Source organism: Oncorhynchus nerka, linkage group LG21 (genome assembly GCF_034236695.1).
Source record: "Oncorhynchus nerka isolate Pitt River linkage group LG21, Oner_Uvic_2.0, whole genome shotgun sequence".
In the NCBI taxonomy this organism is placed as follows: Eukaryota; Metazoa; Chordata; class Actinopteri; order Salmoniformes; family Salmonidae; genus Oncorhynchus; species Oncorhynchus nerka.
Window position 1 is genome coordinate 11800689 of NC_088416.1, and position 19267 is coordinate 11819955.

General features: G+C 41.1%; 1 protein-coding gene across 1 annotated transcript in view; it reads right to left on the reverse strand.

Annotated features, from left to right (window-relative positions):
• LOC115103919 (complement C3-like) overlaps positions 1-19267 on the reverse strand; it is a 46956-nt gene that overhangs the window by 6710 nt on the left and 20979 nt on the right. The window contains exons 21-34 of the mRNA XM_029624978.2: positions 18911-19123; positions 17536-17596; positions 15461-15547; positions 14878-15081; positions 14525-14600; positions 13776-13935; positions 13373-13474; positions 13036-13186; positions 4321-4484; positions 3901-4059; positions 3488-3547; positions 3064-3154; positions 2802-2850; positions 2541-2628 (exon numbers count right to left, since the gene is read on the reverse strand). Coding sequence (XP_029480838.1) covers positions 2541-2628; positions 2802-2850; positions 3064-3154; positions 3488-3547; positions 3901-4059; positions 4321-4484; positions 13036-13186; positions 13373-13474; positions 13776-13935; positions 14525-14600; positions 14878-15081; positions 15461-15547; positions 17536-17596; positions 18911-19123 — 1665 coding nt within the window. The remainder of the gene's footprint in view (positions 1-2540; positions 2629-2801; positions 2851-3063; positions 3155-3487; positions 3548-3900; positions 4060-4320; positions 4485-13035; positions 13187-13372; positions 13475-13775; positions 13936-14524; positions 14601-14877; positions 15082-15460; positions 15548-17535; positions 17597-18910; positions 19124-19267) is intronic.

A 19267-nucleotide genomic window follows, 5' to 3' on the forward strand; every position in this document is an offset into this window, starting at 1 on the left:
CGTTCTATCACGTGAAACAACATAAACAATTTTAGCGACTCGTCCAGTTAAAAATTGGTACACTAAAAAGTAACTGATTGGCAAATGGTGCTGTTTGACTGCTGTTAAGGAAAAGTGTTCTCTCGCGTCCAACTACGTCAATGATTTTAATTCGCTAATATGGAATTTGCCAGGTTATGTAATGCGAACAGCTAACATGTAGCCTTTGATCACGTGCCACTACGTCAACAATTTTATTCGGCTGTTGATTAATCATTAACAAAAACTTTTTTTTATGTTCGCAAGTATGGACTCAATTGATTTTACAGGGAAATATTACAATTAGGCTAATGAAAGACTATTAAGGGTAAGAGTACATACAGATCTGCTATCTTAATTTGACCATGTTTCTCACAGCAGGAAGATAATCCTGTAGCAACAAGACATTTGTATTAGCATGTGGATTATAACTACTGAACATTTTTGTAGGGGTTGATACATTTTTCGTTAGGGCAAATCAAGTCTAATTTGTGGAAACTTTAGAAGCCTTTTTAAACCTCAAATACAGCACAATTTGCATTTCACTGCGACAGCACAGGGATCAAATTAAGACCGCATATCTGCAAGCTGTTTTGCTAGGTATGTATCACCGAAATTGCCCAGCCAAAAGGAACACTGTGATCCCTCTCTGACATCCAATGATTCCAGGCGTTCTGGAGAAACAGCATTGACTCCAGGCATTCTAGGAGATCTGCAAGAAGCACAGTCAACACTAGAGGTTGACCGATTAAATCGGCACAGACGATTAATTAGGGCCGATTTAAAGTTTTCATAACAATCTGTAATCAGCATTTTTGGACGCCGATTATGGCCGATTACATTGCAATCCATGAGGAGACTGCGTGGCAGGCTGACAACCTGTTACGTGAGTGCAGCAAGGAGCCAAGGTAAGTTGCTAGCAAGCATTAAACTTATCTTATAAAAAACAATCAGTTTTAACATAATCACCAGTTAACTACACATGGTTGATGATATTACTAGTTTAACTAGCTTGTCCTGTGTTGAATATAATCAATGCGGTGCCTGTTAATTTATCATCGAATCACAGCCTACTTCACCAAACGGATGATGATTTAACAAAAGCACATTCATGAATTTTTAAATTATTTTACCTTTATTTGACTAGGCAAGTCAGTTAAGAAAAAATTCTTATTTTCAATGACGGCCTAGGAACAGTGGGTTAACTGCCAGTTCAGGGGCAGAACGACTGTACCTTGTCAGCTCAGGGATTTGAACTTGCAACCTTTCGGTTACTAGTCCAACGCTCTAACCACTAGGCTACCCTGCCGCCCCCCAAAAAGCACAATCATTGCACCAATGTACCTCACCATAAACATCAATTTCCTTTCTTAAAATCAATACACAAGTATATTTTTTTAAACCTGCATATTTAGTTCAAATAAATTCATGCTAGCAGGCAATATTAACTAGGGAAATTGTGTCCCTTCTCTTGCGTTCAGTGCAAGCAGAGTCAGGGTATATGCAACAGTATATGCAACCATTTCTTCCTAACAAAGACCGTAATTAATTTGCCTGAATTTGACATAATTATGACATAACATTGAAGGTTGTGCAATGTAAAAGCAATATTTAGACTTAGGGTTGCCACCCATTCTATAAAATACCGAACGGTTCCGTATTTCACTGAAAGAATAAACGTTTTGTTTTCGAAATGATCGTTTCCGGATTTGACCATATTAATGACCTAAGGCTCGTATTTCTGTGTGTTTATTATAATTAAGTCTATGATTTGATATTTGATAGTCTGACTGAGCAGCAGCATGCTCGTAAGCATTCATTCAAACAGCACTTTCCTGCGTTTGCCAGCAGCTCTTCGCAATGCTTGAAGCACAGCTCTGTTTATGACTTCAAGCCTATCAACTCCTGAGATTAGGCTGGCGATACTATAGTGCCTATAAGAACATCAAATAGTCAAAGGTATATGAAATACAAATGGTATAGAGAGAAATAGTCCTTTAATTCCTATAATAACTACAATCTAAAACTTCTTAACTGGGAATATTGAAGACTCATGTTAAAAAGAACCACCAGCTTTCACATGTTCTCATGTTCTGAGCAAGGAACTTAAACGTTAGCTTTCTTACATAACACATATTGCACTTTTAATTTCTTCTCCAACTGTGTTTTTGCAGTATTTAAACCATATTTAACATGTTTCATTATTTATTTGAGACTAAATTGATCTTAGTTATTATATTAAAAGAAAAGTGTTCATTCAGTATTGTTGTAATTATCATTATTACAAATATATGAATAAAAATCGTCAGATTAATCGGTATCGGCTTTTTTTGGTCCTCCAATAATCGATATCAGTATCGGCGTTGAAAAATCATAATCGGTTGACCTCTAGTCAATACTACTGACCCAGTACATGCCAATGCGTTTTCTGGATCCAGGCCAGAGCAACAGTACTTCTAGGTCTCAGAAAGGCAGTAGCGATGCACCGTAAGCCATCTGCTATATCAACATTGATCACTCACCTGTTTCAGATCCTCAAAGTCAACTACAAAGCCAGTCAGCAAGCTGATGTCTAAAATTGTCATGGTGGCATTTCTGTCAGAGTTAAACCTTAGGAGAGAATGGGAGTGTCCATAAGCAAGACTTGATTTGAACTGATTTCATTTTTGCAAGTATGTCCTATTCCTCACTAGATAAGAATCAGATATAACAATATTGGCCTATGGCAAGGTATGAAGGTGATTACAGTATACCCCGAGTAATCAGGTTTTTCTTTTACTTACAACACGTCAATGTAGAGCTTATATGTCTCTGTAGCTTCTTTGAGTGAAACTTCAAAAACAAGAAATGTCATTTTGAAGGTAGATTTAGCAATATGACATCATACACAGTGGGGCAACTTCAGTCTTGCAACAACCACAGAACGTAAATCTTCCACTATTAGCTCTTACGCATTTCAATTAAATAAAACAAATCAAACAAACCTGAATTATCACTGTGGAGTGGAAACAAGTTCAAATACAATAGCCATGACAAGTAGCCTACCTGTATCCTGTTTTATTAGTTCCACATTAAGCGAAAATATTTTGCAGTCTTGGTTCTTCTCCTTGGGCATGGCATAGTATAAGGTTGTAACCTTGACACGGATAGGCAAGGAGAGGGTTGGTGTTACGTGGTTAGCCTTAGGTACTCATTTCATTTGAATGTCATCAAATATTGTCTTCACACTAATTCGACTCATTTAAATCCAGTTCATTGTGTGTGACTATTGTGTGGGAAAGAAAACAGGGAACTGTCGACTTGAGCAAAGCCTGGGTACCTGAGGCTGGATTTGGGGTAAGGAAGGATGGGCAGAGGGATAGCCCCCGCCCCCATAAAATGATGCATCATTGCCCATTTGTCGGCAGACTAAATGCCAGTGTCTCTCCTGGAATTAAGGCCTTGTAAGAAAAAGTGGCATGCTTCTTACCAATAATCCCCCCTGACCAGTTCCTTTGGCTGTTACTGTGAAGTTCTCATGCAGCATGACCTATACAGAATGAAAACTTGAATTTAAGACCTGCCTAACAGACAACATAGCATACATCCCACACTGTTGTAGTTATTATTCCATATGGCTGTGATCAACTATTCTCTAATTTTGCTTCCTCTAACACACATTTCTCCTTCCCCCGCTGTGATGCAGGTTGCCTTGGCTCCTTTCCTCTGGGAACCATTTTCACACCTGCAACATTTTGACCCAGAGGGGTGAATCAGGTAGCTAGATTGTGTTGTTCTGCGCTCATTGACAATAGGTCCATCCACTTCTAACGTGTTACAAAGGGGCATATGTGTTGCATACGTCCTTATCTTGTCGGTGCGTATGTGTGCATACGTCCTTACCTTGTCGGTGCGTGTGAGTAAGGCGTTACGTTTGTTAAATGACCACTTGATGACTTGAGATCTCCCTGCGATATCAATATCCACATTCAGATTAATGTCTTTTACTTTTCCTGCTTTCATCTTGTATTCTGCCACAGCCTGGAACACCATGATAGTGGCCTATTTTTGGAAGAAACAGAAGCCGGAGGTAAGAAAGTGTACAAAGTGTCATATGTGGCTCTTGAGTTTTGAGTGTTGTATTTGCTGTATCCTAAATGCAGCTTTCTCCAACACACATCATATTACCAATATTGTGTTATAAAGTTGTATGACCTTGATGCAGCCTGTTTCAAATTATATGATATTGACAGTAGCCCTACTTAGCCAAGGTTAGTTAGGCAGCTTGTTTGCCCTGGTTGGATGTTTGATGTTACTTGTTACCTGAGTGTATGAATCCTCTCCACCTTTAAACCCCAGCCTGTTGAGCCATCTGACGATGGAACCAGCCTCCTCATAGGCACCGGCCTTCACCAGGGCTAACAGGGCATAAGCTGTGGCCTCCAATGTGAACAGGTTTTTGCCTGGAACAGGCCAGTGGGTCCGGTCTGTGGGCGAAACACACAAACATACACTGTAAAGAATATCTGTCATTTTAATGGACAATCTTCTGCATTTTCCCAACAGAAATGTTCTGTATAACCGCTTACAGGTCATTTACGGATTTAACCAAACACGTTTTGCCTGTTGGGTATCAGGCAGCATCACTACAGAGACATCTGCCATGTGCCAACCTTTGTTTTTGGGAAAAGTTTTGCCTTGAAAATTGAACAGCTCCGGAATGACTTCCGGCGCCGACAGAGATGGCTTCGCGTTCCTAGGAAACTATGCAGTATTTTGTTTTTTTACGTGTTATTTCTTACATTGGTACCCCAGGTAATCTTAAGTTTCGTTACATACAGTCAGGAGGAACTACTGAATATAAGAGCAACGTTAACTCACCATCATTACGACCAGGAATATGACTTTCCCGAAGCGGATTCTGTGTTTTGCCTTCCACCCAGGACAATGGATCGGATCCCAGCCGGCAAACCTAAACAACGTCGCCGTAAAAGGGGAAAACGAAGTGGTCTTCTGGTCAGGCTCCGGAGATGGGCACATCGCGCACCACTCCCTAGCATACTACTCGCCAATGTCCAGTCTCTTGACAACAAGGTTGATCAAATCCGAGCAAGGGTAGCATTCCAGAGAGACATTAGAGACTGTAACGTTCTTTGCTTCACGGGAACATTGATCACTCGAGAGACACTATCGGAGTTGCTGCAGCCAGCTGGTTTCTTCACACATCGCGCCGATAGAAACAAGCATCTTTCTGGTAAGAAGAGGGGCGGGGGGGTATGCCTTATGATTAATGAGACGTGGTGTGATCATAACAACATACAGGAACTCAAGTCCTTCTGTTCACCTGACTTAGAATTCCTCACAATCAAATGTCGACCGCATTATCTACCAAGAGAACTCTCTTAGATTATAATCACAGCCGTATATATTCCCCCCCAAGCAGACACATCGATGGCCCTGAACAAACTTTATTTGACTCTATGTAAACTGGAAACCACATATCCTGAGGCTGCATTCATTGTAGCTGGGGATTTTAACAAGGCTAATCTGAAAACAAGACTCCCTAAATTCTACCAGCATATCGATTGTGCAACCAGGGCTGGTAAAACCCTGGATCATTGTTATTCTAACTTCCGCGACGCATATAAGGCCCTCCCCTGACCTCCTTTCGGAAAAGCTAACCACGAATCCATTTTGTTGCTTCCAGCCTACAGACAGAAACTTTATCAAGAAGCTCCCGCGCTCAGGTCTGTTCAACGCTGGTTCGCTGATTCCACGCTTCAAGACTGCTTCGATCACGTGGATTGGGATATGTTCCGCATTGCGTCCAACAACAACATTGAGGAATAAGCTGATTCGGTGAGCGAGTTCATTAGAAAGTGCATCGGCAATGTCGTACCCACAGCGTCTATTAAAACATTCCCAAACCAGAAACCGTGGATTGATGGCAGCATTCGCGCGAAACTGAAAGCGCAAACCACTGCTTTTAACCAGGGCAAGGTGACCGGAAACATGACCGAATACAAACAGTGTAGCTATTCCCTCCCCAAGGCAATCAAACAAGCTAAACGTCAGTATAGAGACAAAGTAGAGTTGCAATTTAACGGCTCAGACACAAGAGGTATGTGGCAGGGTCTACAGTCAATCACGGATTACAAAAAGAAAACCAGCCCCGTCGCAGACCAGGATGTCTCCCAGACAGACTAAATAACTTCTTTGCTTGCTTTGAGGACAATACAGTGCCACTGACACGGCCCACTACCAAAACCTGCGGACTCTCCTTCACTGCAGCCGATGTGAGTAAAACATTTAAACGTGTTAACCCTCGCAAGGCTGCAGGCCCAGACGGCATCCCCAGCCGCATCCTCAGGGCATGCGCAAACCAGCTGGCTGGTGTGTTTACGGACATATTCAATCAATCCTTATCCTAGTCTGCTGTTCCCACATGTTTCAAGAGGGCCACCATTGTTCCTGTTCCCAAGAAAGCTTAAGGTATGACTTCCGTCATCATGAAGTGCTTTGAGAGACTAGTCAAGGATCATATCACCTCCACCCTACCTGACACCCTAGACCCACTCAAATTTGCTTACCGCCCCAATAGCGCCACAGACGATGCAATCGCAACCACACTGCACACTGCCCTAACCCATCTGGACAAGAGGAATACCTATGTGAGAATGCTGTTCATCGACTACAGCTCAGCATTTAACACCATAGTACCCTCCAAACTCGTCATCAAGCTCGAGACCTTGGGTCTTGACCCCGCCCTGTGCAACTGGGTACTGGACTTCCTGACGGGCCGCCCCCAGGTGGTGAGGGTAGGTAACAAACTCTCCACCCCACTGATCCTCAACACTGGGGCCCCACAAGGGTGCGTTCTGAGCCCTCTCCTGTACTCCCTGTTCACCCACAACTGCGTGGCCATGCACGCCTCCAACTCAATCATCAAATTTGCGGACGACACTACAGTGGTAGGCTTGATTGAGGGCCCTCGGAGTGTGGTGAAAATAACCTCACACTCAACGTCAACAAAACAAAGGATCATATCATCGTAGACTTCAGGAAACAGCAGAGGGAACACCACATTGACGGGACAGTAGTGGAGAGGGTAGTAAGTTTTAAGTTCTTCGGCGTACACATCACGGACAAACTGAATTGGTCCACCCACACAGACAGCGTTGTGAAGAAGGCGCAGTAGCGCCTCTTCCACCTCAGGAGGCTTAAGAAATTTGGCTTGTCATCAAAAGCACTCACAAACTTCTACAGATGCACAATCGAGAGCATCCTGTTGGGCTGTATCACCGCCTGGTACGGCAACTGCTCCGCCCACAACCGTAAGGCTCTCCAGAAGGTAGTGAGGTCTGCACAACGCATCACCGGGGGCAAACTACCTGCCCTCCAGGACACCTACACCACCCGATGTCACAGGAAGGCCATAAAGACCATCAAGGACAACAACCACCCGAGCCACTGCCTGTTCACCCCGCTATCATACAGAAGGAGAGGTCAGTACAGGTGCATCAAAGCAGGGACCGAGAGACTGAAAACAGCTTCTATCCCAAGGCCTTCAGACTGTTTAACAGCCACCACTAACATTGAGTGGCTACTGCCAACATACTGACTCAACTCCAGCTCACTTTAACTACTAACATTACAATAATATTTGATCATTGGGTAAAGTTAGCTAGCTGGCTACAGCCATGGTCGGACGGTAAACGCTGTCACTTGGCACTGAATTAACGTTGGGCTAGCTATTTTAGCAAATTCGGTTTTAACGTTCTGGTCTAGGTTTCTCAAAAACATAAGATCATCTTAATTCAATTCAAACTAAATAGACAAAAGATTAACGTTATGCTTTTGGGAAACCCAGCCCTGGCTATAATGCATCTCAAAGCCCTGCGTAGTAATGAGTGAATTAATAAATTCCCATATGAGGACATTTTGCATTTGCTAGCTATCTAACGTGGATGCTGTCCTGCCAGCTAAATTAGGGTACTGAACAAAAATGTAAGATTTTTACTGAGTTACAGTTCATTTGAGGAAATCAGTGAATTTAAATGAATGAATTAGGCCTTAATCTATGGATTTCACATGACTGGGGATACAGATATGCATCTGTTTGTCACAGATACCTTAAAGAAATATATGGGCCTCAGGATCTCATCACGGTATTTCTGTGCATTCAAATTGCCATCGATAAAATGCAATTCTGTTCTTTGCCCGTAGCTTATACCTGCCCATACCATAACCCCACTGCCACCATGGGGCTCTCTGTTCACAATGTTGACATCAGCAACCTGCTAGCCCACACAACACCATACACATGGTCTGCGGTCATCTCTAAAATGACATTGGAGGCAGTTTATGGTAGAGAAATAAACATTAACTTATCTGGAAACCACTCTGGTGGACATTCCTGCAGTCAGCATGCCAATTGCACGCTCCCTCAAAACTTGAGACATCTGTGACATTGTGACAAAGTGCACATTTTAGAGTGGCCTTTTATTGTCCCCAGCACAAGGGGCACCTGTGTAATGATCATGCTGTTTAATCAGCTTCTTGACATGCCACATCTGTCAGGTGGATGGATTATCTTGGCAAAGGAGAAATGCAAAATTGAGCAGAACATTTGAGAGAAGTAAGCTTTTTGTGCATATGGAAGTTTTTAGTTTTCCATGTGGTTATTCAAATTTTGGAAGGGCTTCTTCATTCAATTCCTACACTGTTCACATGTCTAGAGTTTACCCTGACAGAAGGGCACAGCAAACTTTAATCTGAAATGTGTGTACAGTTGAAAAGTTCATGGGATTTCTGCAGCAGAGAATTTGTAAATTTGAAAGGGCTTGTAATCTCACTTGAGTTCCCACATACAAGAAGGTCTGAACATAACCTGGCCCTTTTGAAGGATGCTCAAAGACTTTTAATGTAAAGTCATCCTTCTGCTCCCATGTCTCCAGATATCACAAACAGTGGGATGCCACTCAAATATCACCTGTTCACCTATGTGACAAGAACTGCAATGCTGTTGGGTTTTTCACGCTCAACAGTTTCCCGTGTGTATCAAGAATGGTCCATCACCCAAAGGACATCCAGACAACTTGAAGCATTCGAGTCGACATGGGCCAGCAACCCCCGTGGAACACTTTCGACACCTTGTAGAGTCCATGCCCTGACGAATTGTTTGGTACACTCAATGTATACAGTATATAATGTATTTAAAATTATATGTTGTGACCTATATAAACAGAAACGTCCTTTTTCAGGACCCTATTTTTCAAAGATAATTCATAAAAATCCAAATACCTTCACAGATCTTCATTGTAAAGGGTTTAAACACTGTTTCCATGTTTGTTCAATAAGTAATGAGCATGCATGCACCTGTGGAACGGTGGTTGAGACACTAACAGCTTACAGACGGTAGGCAATTAAGGTCACAGTCATGAAAACTTAGGACACTAAAAGAGGCCTTTCTACTGACTCTGAAAAACACCAAAAGAAAGATGCCCAGGGTCTGGGGCGGTGTGTCACAGCATCATCGGACTGAGCTTGTTGTCATTGCAGGCAATCTCAACACTGTGCGTTACAGGGAAGACATCCTCCTCCCTCATGTGGTACCCTTCCTGCAGGCTCATCCTGACATGACCCTCCAGCATGACAATGCCACCAGCCATTCTGCTCATTCTGTGGGTGATTTCCTGCAAGACAGGAATGTCCGTTTTCTGCCATGGCCAGCAAAGAGCCCGGATCTCAATCCCATTGAGCACATCTGGGACCTGTTGGATCGGAGGGTGAGGGCTAGAGCCATTCCCCCCAGACATTTCCAGGAACTTGCAGGTGCCTTGGTGGAAGAGAGGGTGACATCTCACAGCAAGAACTGGCAAATCTGGTGCACTCCATGAGGAGGAGATGCACTGCAGTACTTAATGCAGCTGGTGGCCACACCAGATACTGACGGTTCCTTTTGATTTTGACCCACCTTTGTTCAGGGACACATTATTCAATTTGTGTTAGTAGCATGTCTGTGGATCTTGTTCAGTTTATGTGAATCTTGTTATGTTGGGGTGGCAGGGTAGCCTAGTGGTTAGAGCGTTGGACTAGTAACCAAAAGGTTACATCATCATCTATCACTCCAGTGTTAATGCTAAATTGTCAGTATTTTGCCACTGTGGCCTATTTGTTGCCTTACCTCCCTAATCTTACTACATTTGCACACACTGTATTTAGATCTTTCTATTGTGTTATTGACTGTACGTTTGTTTATCCCACGTGTAACTCTGTGTTGTTTTTGTCGCACTGCTTTGCTTTATCCTCGCAGTTGTAAATGAGCACTTGTTCTCAACTGGCCTACCTAGTTTAATAAAGGTGAAATAAAAAATATAAAATTGTCCATACAAATATTTACACGTGCTAAGTTTGCTGGACAAAAATGCAATTGACAGTGAGAGAACGTTTCTTTTTTTGCTGAGTTGATAGATAACAGATTTACTTCTGTCCATTGTCAGTTTTGTATTGTGCACCTTATAAATATCAATCCTGGTATGAATTCTATATATTAAAGACTTTTTCAAATGGAAGAATATGAATGATCTTAACATGCGCTCAAAAGTCAGTTAATCAATAAACTGAACTATTTCTGTTATGTCTGCCATTGCTCATGATTTGTTTTTGGTGATGTGGTGATGCTGCCCCCTAGCCCTCTCAACCAGTTTTGTCATAGCCTCCAACATTGATAGGTCCCAGTTGCCTATCCAGTGAGGTGTTCACAATTCCTTGGCACAAACTACCCTCTAACCTCACTCTTGCAATGGAAGAAAAAAAGAGATCAAGCAAATCACTAAGAAGAGAGATGGTTCTCATTTTCACTGATGATCTACTGAGCAAAGAGTCCAGGCCCAGGAAGAGGAAAGGGGCAGCAAGATGCTAAAGAGATCATAGAGAAATATCCCTGCTCTTTGGAAGACAGAAGTGGAAAGAATGTCATTGAAACGGGATACGATTTATTTTTCCAACTATTTCAAGTAGAATACTGACCAAAGTTTACTTTTTACTCCCATTCACTCCAATTTATTAGTATTCATGCCCCTCACTGGTACAGGATGAGGTCGCCAACTACAGTGCCCTCCGTAATTATTGGGAAAGTGACCAAAAAAAATTGTTTTGGTGCTATACTCCAAAGGTTTGGATTTGAAATTTTACAATGACTATGGAGGTCAGCTTTAATGTGAGGGTATTTTCATCCATATCGGGTGACCCTTTTTAAAAAAAAATTTTTTACAAAGTTCTCCCACATTTTAGGGGACCAAAAGTATTGGGACAAATTCACTTGTGTATTAAAGTACTAAAAAGAGAAGTATTTGGACCCATATTCATAACATAATGCAAAGTGTATTTAATGTGAAAACCGTGATAATTTTTATCATTATCAAAACTGACCACAAAGAGCACTAATTGCTCATAACTATGAATTTGAAAAAACTTTCATAACCTTTTCTCTCTTTTGCCAATATAGACAACAACAATTTGTACTTTACACAATGCTATTGTACATTAAGTGTTTATATTATTGCATTTATTTGTTGTATTGAGGAATGTATCGTTTGTTCTTTTGCAAAAAAAATATTTCTGAATGATAATTTAACAGTTTCTTTAAAATAATAGTTTCTGTTAATTTATGTACATTTGCAATTTTTCAACATACAGTATTTACCATAGATTTACAGGGAGAGATTAAAAATAACTTTGTATATACATGGAGGGGGAGCACTATTTTAACAACATATCCATATAAAAACAGAACATGTATTGGCAAAAAAATTATTGATACAATTTCCATTATTTTACAGACAGTTCGTTCAAAGATATTACAGAAAATACTGTATAGACACAGTGTCTATAATAGACAGAGCTGATGTTTGGTTAAATATGTTTTTTTTTTTTGGCACACATAATAATTACCCAACCCTTGCTCCTATACCTTCCTTTTTCTGTGTCTTCCACAGATATGACTTCCACTTTCCCTCCTGAGCAACCAGTAAACATTCGCCCATGTCAAGTTTCTTTTTCACGTCCTCCACATCCATTTTGCTGTCACGTGTTACTGTGTTCAGAGTTTGTTATAACCAATTTATTGATGTGAATATGATAAGCTTCAGGTCAGGCCCTATTGTTCACATGCATGCAATGCTTACATGTTTCACGTAAAGAGAGCAAGGGTTGAGGAAATAGAGAATGTTTTTCCTAAACAAATTAGGGATTTCGATAACATAAGTATGAAACTAAATGGCTGAAATGATAGTTGCAACTTCAGCACGGACAGCATAATAAACACTTGCTGTGCTGTAGTGCCTTTTCGCTGCAGTAGGGAGGAGAGTGAGACAACGTGCGCCAGTCACTGTCATTTTTTTTAACCCAGTGTGACCATCGGGCTCTTTCTTGTCTTCATTATTTAATCAAACAATGTGCTTAAATCATCAGTCAATCTCAGTGCATATGTAGTTGATTTTATTCAAACACATAGGGTGTGTCTGTCTATACGGAAAAAGTTGTTTAAACATTTAGACCAATCGATTGGTCAAAAGAACAGGATGACTCTCGGTCGACAAAGATTTGTTTAGTCGGGGACAGCCCTACATTCTTTATTGATAACAAAAGAAGTGTACAAAAACACATCTGCTACACTGGCAAAATGAACCTTTTTTGATGTCAAGAGCACTGGGCTATACAGTGGGGCAAAAAAGTTTGACCTCTGTCATTGCCAACAAAGGGTATATAACAAAGTATTGAGATAAACTTTTGTTATTAACCAAATACTTATTTTCCACCATAATTTGCAAATAAATTCATTAAAAATCCTACAATGTGATTTTCTTGATTTTTTCCCCTCATTTTGTCTGTCATAGTTGAAGTGTGCATATGATGAAAAATACAGGCCTCTCTCATCTTTTTAAGTGGGAGAACTTGCACAATTGGTGGCTGACTAAATACTTTTTTGCCCCACTGTATGAGTCAGCAATTGAGTTTCATGAAACTGAAGGTTACCTGTCGATGAGTATTTGAACAGGATATCCTTGTTGAGCTTGCCCTTGTTAGCCAGGGCATATGAGGTCATGGCCACTGAATAGGGGTTGGTCAGGTATTGATTTCGAGATTCCAGGTATTGCATAGCCTTTTTCATGCTGTCTGGTAGCTCCTGGAGAGAGAGAAAGAAAAAGAGAGGCAGTTGCGAACTTCTTGAAGTATCAGAGGAAAAAGGCAACCAAAAACAATTCCATAGACTTCTTAAAAAAACTGCCATTGTTGTTCGACTATGCATGACCATAGAAAACATGTTTATGAAAGAAGTAATAGGAAATTAGATTGTGTAAATTTCACTTACACTGATACCATCGTAATTTGTGCAAAATGTGTGTGCTTCCTGCATGGCTATGAGCACAAATGCTGTCAGTGTGTCGTCCACGTCTTTCCCCAGTACATCTCCCTGTAGATAAGCAAATACAAGACAGAAATGGTATGTCAGTTTTCTTGTCTAATTCTCTGCAAGAATGTACCCCTGAATTGGGTTAAGAACCTTTCCATGAAAACTCCAAAGATTTTGATTAAATAAGACTCAGAAACAAAATTACAACAGAGGAATATTATTATAATTCTTGTTCGGCTACATGTATTGTAAGACAGGGGTGAGATGTAGGCCTACTGCCATTGATATCATTTGTTTTAGGAAATCAATTTGGCACAAATAATGATGGTTGCCTTGATTTTGCCCGCAACCCATACAGTACCATCATGCTGGGGGTCGCGATTTTGCCAGATTCTTCAAAAATGCCATTGGGCCGCTGTCTTTCCATGACAAGCCACTTGACTGCACTGCACAGGACATCTTTCGAAATAACGATGAACGGGTTTGCCATGGCAAATACCTTCACAACATAAGCTGTGAGCCTAGATGGAAAGGATGATATTTAGGCCTATGTATCACATGCCCTGCCATGAACAAAATGTAAATGTATAAATCGTCTTCCTTTGTTATTCCTCAAAGTGTTACGTGCTCTTTGTTTCACCATTACAAGGTCTTATTGGCGTAAGTCAACAGATACAATTCAGTTAAAGTTGCAGTCTGCGATTCGAAGAAGAAAAAAACAACACGGCTGCCCTGACACTTGTTTTGGTAAACAGCTGAGGGATTGGGGCTGAGGAACTGTAACCACTCAAAGAAATGACAGATAGAGCTATAGATGCAAGGACATTCATGAGATCAAAAAACAGTAACATTGTTTACAAATAATGAAATAAAAATGTGCTTATATTTTGGGTTCTGATGGGGTAAGACAGTTGTTATATTCTTAAAGAATCAATGGCTATGTCAATCATCTATTTATTTGTTAAATGATGTACCAATCGCAGACTGTTGTTTTAACATACAGTAGACCTAGGCCTATTTGTTGTACATCTAATGTTGTGTCCCTGGTATTGTGGAACATTGGAGGATATAGAGAACATTTGTGTGGGAGTGGGGGAAGGTTTAGCTCACCAGGTACCACTACGCTCATCAGGAAAGGTAGCATATGATCCATCTGGTTTCCGATAGGCCATTTCCTGCTTATAGCCTTGATATAACAAAAGAAAACCAGGAACCATGAAGATAATCAAAGCCTTATTTGTGCTGATGATAACAAAGAATTTGTGCTGAGGGTGCTGATCACACCCAAAGCATTTGTAGCTAACATGTTAGGGAGTGTTACTTTATTCAGCGATCAGCGTTTCCGCAATTTTTTTTTTTTACTTTTTTTTTACAACTTTTAATGCAAATGCTCCAATCAATGCCATCCTCTCTGGGAGTTGTGCAACTGTAAACCTCAAAAGTGGAATTCTAAAGCTTCTCACCCATTTTAATGAAGTTGATTGCTTCCTTTCTGCGTTCTAACCCCACCTTATCCCACTGTTTGGTCTCGTCCAGGTAAAGTGTGGCGATGAGAGGTAAAGTCATCTTCATCATGTTCTGCTCCCCGCAGCCACTTGGTTGCTGAAGGAGGTCACCCAGGGGTGAACCACTGATGGCAGCCTCTATCGTCCGGGCCAACTGCTGACCTGACAAGTTGCATACAGCCCATTCAAAGGTAAATGCAGACAGTAAAACATAATCAGAACTGGAATATGACTCAGTCAGTGGTCAGTGACTAAATGACAAAGACATTTTCGTGACATAGATGATAAAGAATTACCACGGAGCAATAGAGCCACACTACAACAGTATTATTACTGATCCCGGCTTATCCCTACACTAAGCTTCCAAAGCATCACACAATGGTTTTTTTCTACTGACGATGTTAATAGCCATGGCGGTCCTATAGCTTTGTGAATCCAGACGAGACTAGTGAGCAACTCTAGCTAATTCAACTAATGTTGTCAACACGTATCCGCAGAACATTTCTAAATGGTGCATGTATGTCAGATCATTCCGTCTCACCTGTCACACTTATGTGTGTGCTGGCAAGTGTATTTGGAACCTGGTCAGTCAGTGCACCACTCCCAACATGCACAATATCAGTCCCCCCTTTTAACCAGAGAGAGACAAAGACAGAGAAAGAAAGAGAGAGCAAACAGTTGTTAGGAGTTTTAACCATTCAGTCTCACTTACGGGTAAAGCCATACAATATGGCTTGCATATTAAATGTATATTATCAACCATCATGACACTCATCAGTGCAAAGACTCAATCATGGACACTCTTACCGACAGTTTTGGCTGCTTTGCGGGATGTATTGTTGTCTCTACCTTCTTGCCCTTTGTGCTCTTGTCTGTGCCCAATAATGTTTGTACCATGTTTCGGTACGTGTTTTTGTGCTGCTACCATGTTGTGTTTCTACCATGTTGTTGTCATGTTGTGTTCCTACCATGCTGTGTTGTCATGTGTTGCTATGTTGTGTCATGACGTTGGCCTGGGGGTTAGGTTTATGACAGTCATAAATACCTCTTTCCCCCCTTTTCCTCTCTCTACCCTACTGATGTTACATTTGCAAAACTCTTGATTTACATAGAGATTCTGGGAACATCAGAAGGTGGGGGGAAATGAACGATATTCTGGTAATGCGACCAATTGAACATATGCGGTGGTACTTAATGAATATGATGTCAGTTCGGTTGTCATCTGAGACATTCTCATCAATGATAAGATGACATAAACTCTACAGTGGAAAGTCTACACATCAGAGATATCGGAACCACATGGAATTGTTGTTCAATTTAAATGTTTGAATATGAAATTATTTGTGATGGGATGAAATGTGATTTTAGCTTTTAAAATGTGAGATGTGGGTTTTCATAAGATAGGGCTGCACACTCAGTGGCCCGCCCACGTGAAGAGACATAGGTTGTAAACTATGAAACGCACCCCTTTTCTCCCTTCCTATATAAAGTCTTGACGACAATATAACCAGCTGTTCCAACGATGTGAGGACGACGGTCCTATGTCAGAATGGTTCAGATAATAACTACAGAACGAAGCCAACAACAGCGTGAGCTTTGGTTGCGAATGGTATGAACTTTGAACTCTTATTCACTACAGAAGTGATACCTCCTAGCCGTTGAGTTAGCAACAGCAGATGCAACGAGGGTTAGGAAGGAACAGACAGAGTATCCCGTCTATCCAACGACGTTACTACAACGTATCCAATTGACAACCAGATACATTCTTCAAAGGACTCGGTTTGGCAAAACGGTCTTCCATCTACCACCAACCTACCGAAGCGCAGCTCAGAGTAAATATTTATTGCATTTTCCTTTTCCAAATGGGCGGTAATTTAGAATGCATAAGATACTGTATTTACGATAGCCCAGCTTCTTCCCTTTGTTCCTCAGTCTTCCCGCTCCTTCACTCAAACCAAGCCCCTTTTCTTTTGTGTGACAAGCTGTCATATCTGTTTCGCCCGCTAGGGACGTTTTCCTTTATGATGTAATTTGTAATCAAGTTATGATTTAATTATGTATATGTGTAATTCTGTGTGATTAGTTAGGTATATAGTACATAAATAATTAAACCCAATTTTGTATTGCTGATTCAAATTGTTAGCCAGGGTTTGTGCAGATAACTAAGAATTTACAACTTTCAGATGAGACTGAATTAAGGTGACGATTGATATTGATTGCTATTGATGTAAAATATTACGAGGTCCTTAAGAGTTTATTCGGAAGGTAACAGCTCTATAAATATTATTTTGTGGTGCCCCGACTCTCTAGTTAATTGCATTTACATGATTACCTCCATCAGGTGAAATTAATTACAGATAAATTATTTTATAGAATAGCATGTCATATCACTTAATCCGGGATAAAAAAATGTATATATATATATTTTTTATTACCCCAGCTCCCGTTCCCACAAGTCCTTTTGGTAGGCCATCATTATAAATAAGAATTTGTTCTTAACTGACTTGCCTAGTTAAATAAAGGTTAAATACAAATGTTTATTTTTTTTAAACGAATGGCAACACTGTCACTGGAACTATAAATCATTTACATCTGTATATGTTGCCATACACTCACCGTGTCTGGCAGGATCCAGTTCCACATTCTTCACCTGAAGCCATCTCCGCACCCCTTCTGCCTGTCATTGTTAGAATGAAAACACTGTCATTTGCTCTTATGCTTATTTATCAACTCAACATATAGGTTTTTTGCTTGAATTACAACAATTCACCTGGTGGCCTAGGTTATCCAAAAGACTCGATAAAGTATTTACTTGTACAGCAAATAGGCCTACTTTTTATGGGAAAATTCTGGAATCATTGTTAAATAGCAAGGCTTTCCAGTTTACCAAATATTCAAGGATCAACATCCACCACAAGGGTCAAGAACTGCCAGGTCGCAGTTGCAAATGAGAACTTGTTCTCAACTAGCCTACCTGGTTAAATAAAGGTGAAAAAAAAAAAAAAAAATGCCACATTTCATCATAGTGGTGAAGCACCACTACAGTCTGGGGTTCGATGCCAGGCTGTGTGACAGCCGGTCGGGAGCTCCATATAAGGCGGCACATAATTGGCCCGGTGCCGACCGGGTTAGGGGAGGGTTTGGCTGGAGGGCTTTCCTTGGCTCATTGCACTCTAGCGTGTCTTTGTGGCGGGCCAGGCACCTGCAAGCTGACCTCGGTTGTGAGTTAAATGGTGCGGCTGGCTTCCGGGTTAAGCTATAGTGAATTAAGAAGCATCACTACTTGGCAGTTCATGTATGTCCAACTTCCCACTCTTCTACACATAACTGAAGATTCACAAGTGCCTGGATAGGCAAACCCATTGTGTCAGATATTGAGAGCATCAAACAAATGCTTCCTGTTCTTCCATCTTATCATAAAGACAGGTGACTTCAAGGTACCAGAACATCTTGATTTGAGAATTGATACCAGTCCACTTTCCTCTTTTCCAGCAACACTAATTATTTTAAGTTTGACGCCTTATTGGTTACAGTGTAGTTGGACGGCTGGGTACATGGATGGCACCAAATATTGACAACCTGTACCTTGGATAGGTTGGGAAAGGTCACATTCTTAATAAGTCAAAATCTTGTTTCGATAACTTAGTCATTTGGAAACAGCTACATTGACTACAGAATGTTTCTGTGAAGGGCAAGGGCCCCTTCTCTATGTTGGCCCGGTGACTCTGTGACCCCCCCCCCCCCCCCTTATTGGTTATAATTGGATATTTAAAAAAATGTGGCACCTCATCTCAAATTGGTTAAGTGCCTTCCACTCTTCTCCAGGTGTTACCTCTTAGCATAACTGTAAGGTGGTAGCCCTCATTTGTTGAGGACTGGAATTTATGATTCAATCAATTCACACTGATCGACACATGTTCATATATAAATTCCATATCATCCTCAGGGTAGTTACTAGATAGATCTGTCAAGATGCAACGGTTTGCCTTACCACCACACGTAGCTCCTTCTTAACACCGTCTTGACCACCCCAATCTCGGACGGAGGCCTTCACCTCGATGGTATGGAGGCCCAACATCATGGGGATGATGACAAAGGGGACACTACGTGTGGACCTGGGGTCCACCATAACAGTAACAACATACTTCCCCTTCTTGCTAGCAGAGCTGCACACGTCTGATGTCTCCCTCAGTTCTACACGGACCTGCCATTAGGGTGGAGAGGTGATGTTGTCACATCATCGTGCATCTGATCAGATAAAAAACACACTGAATGGTATAATAATAGTAATTATCATAATAATAATCAGGCGTCATACTGATTTTAGAATAAAATATTTGGGCTGGGT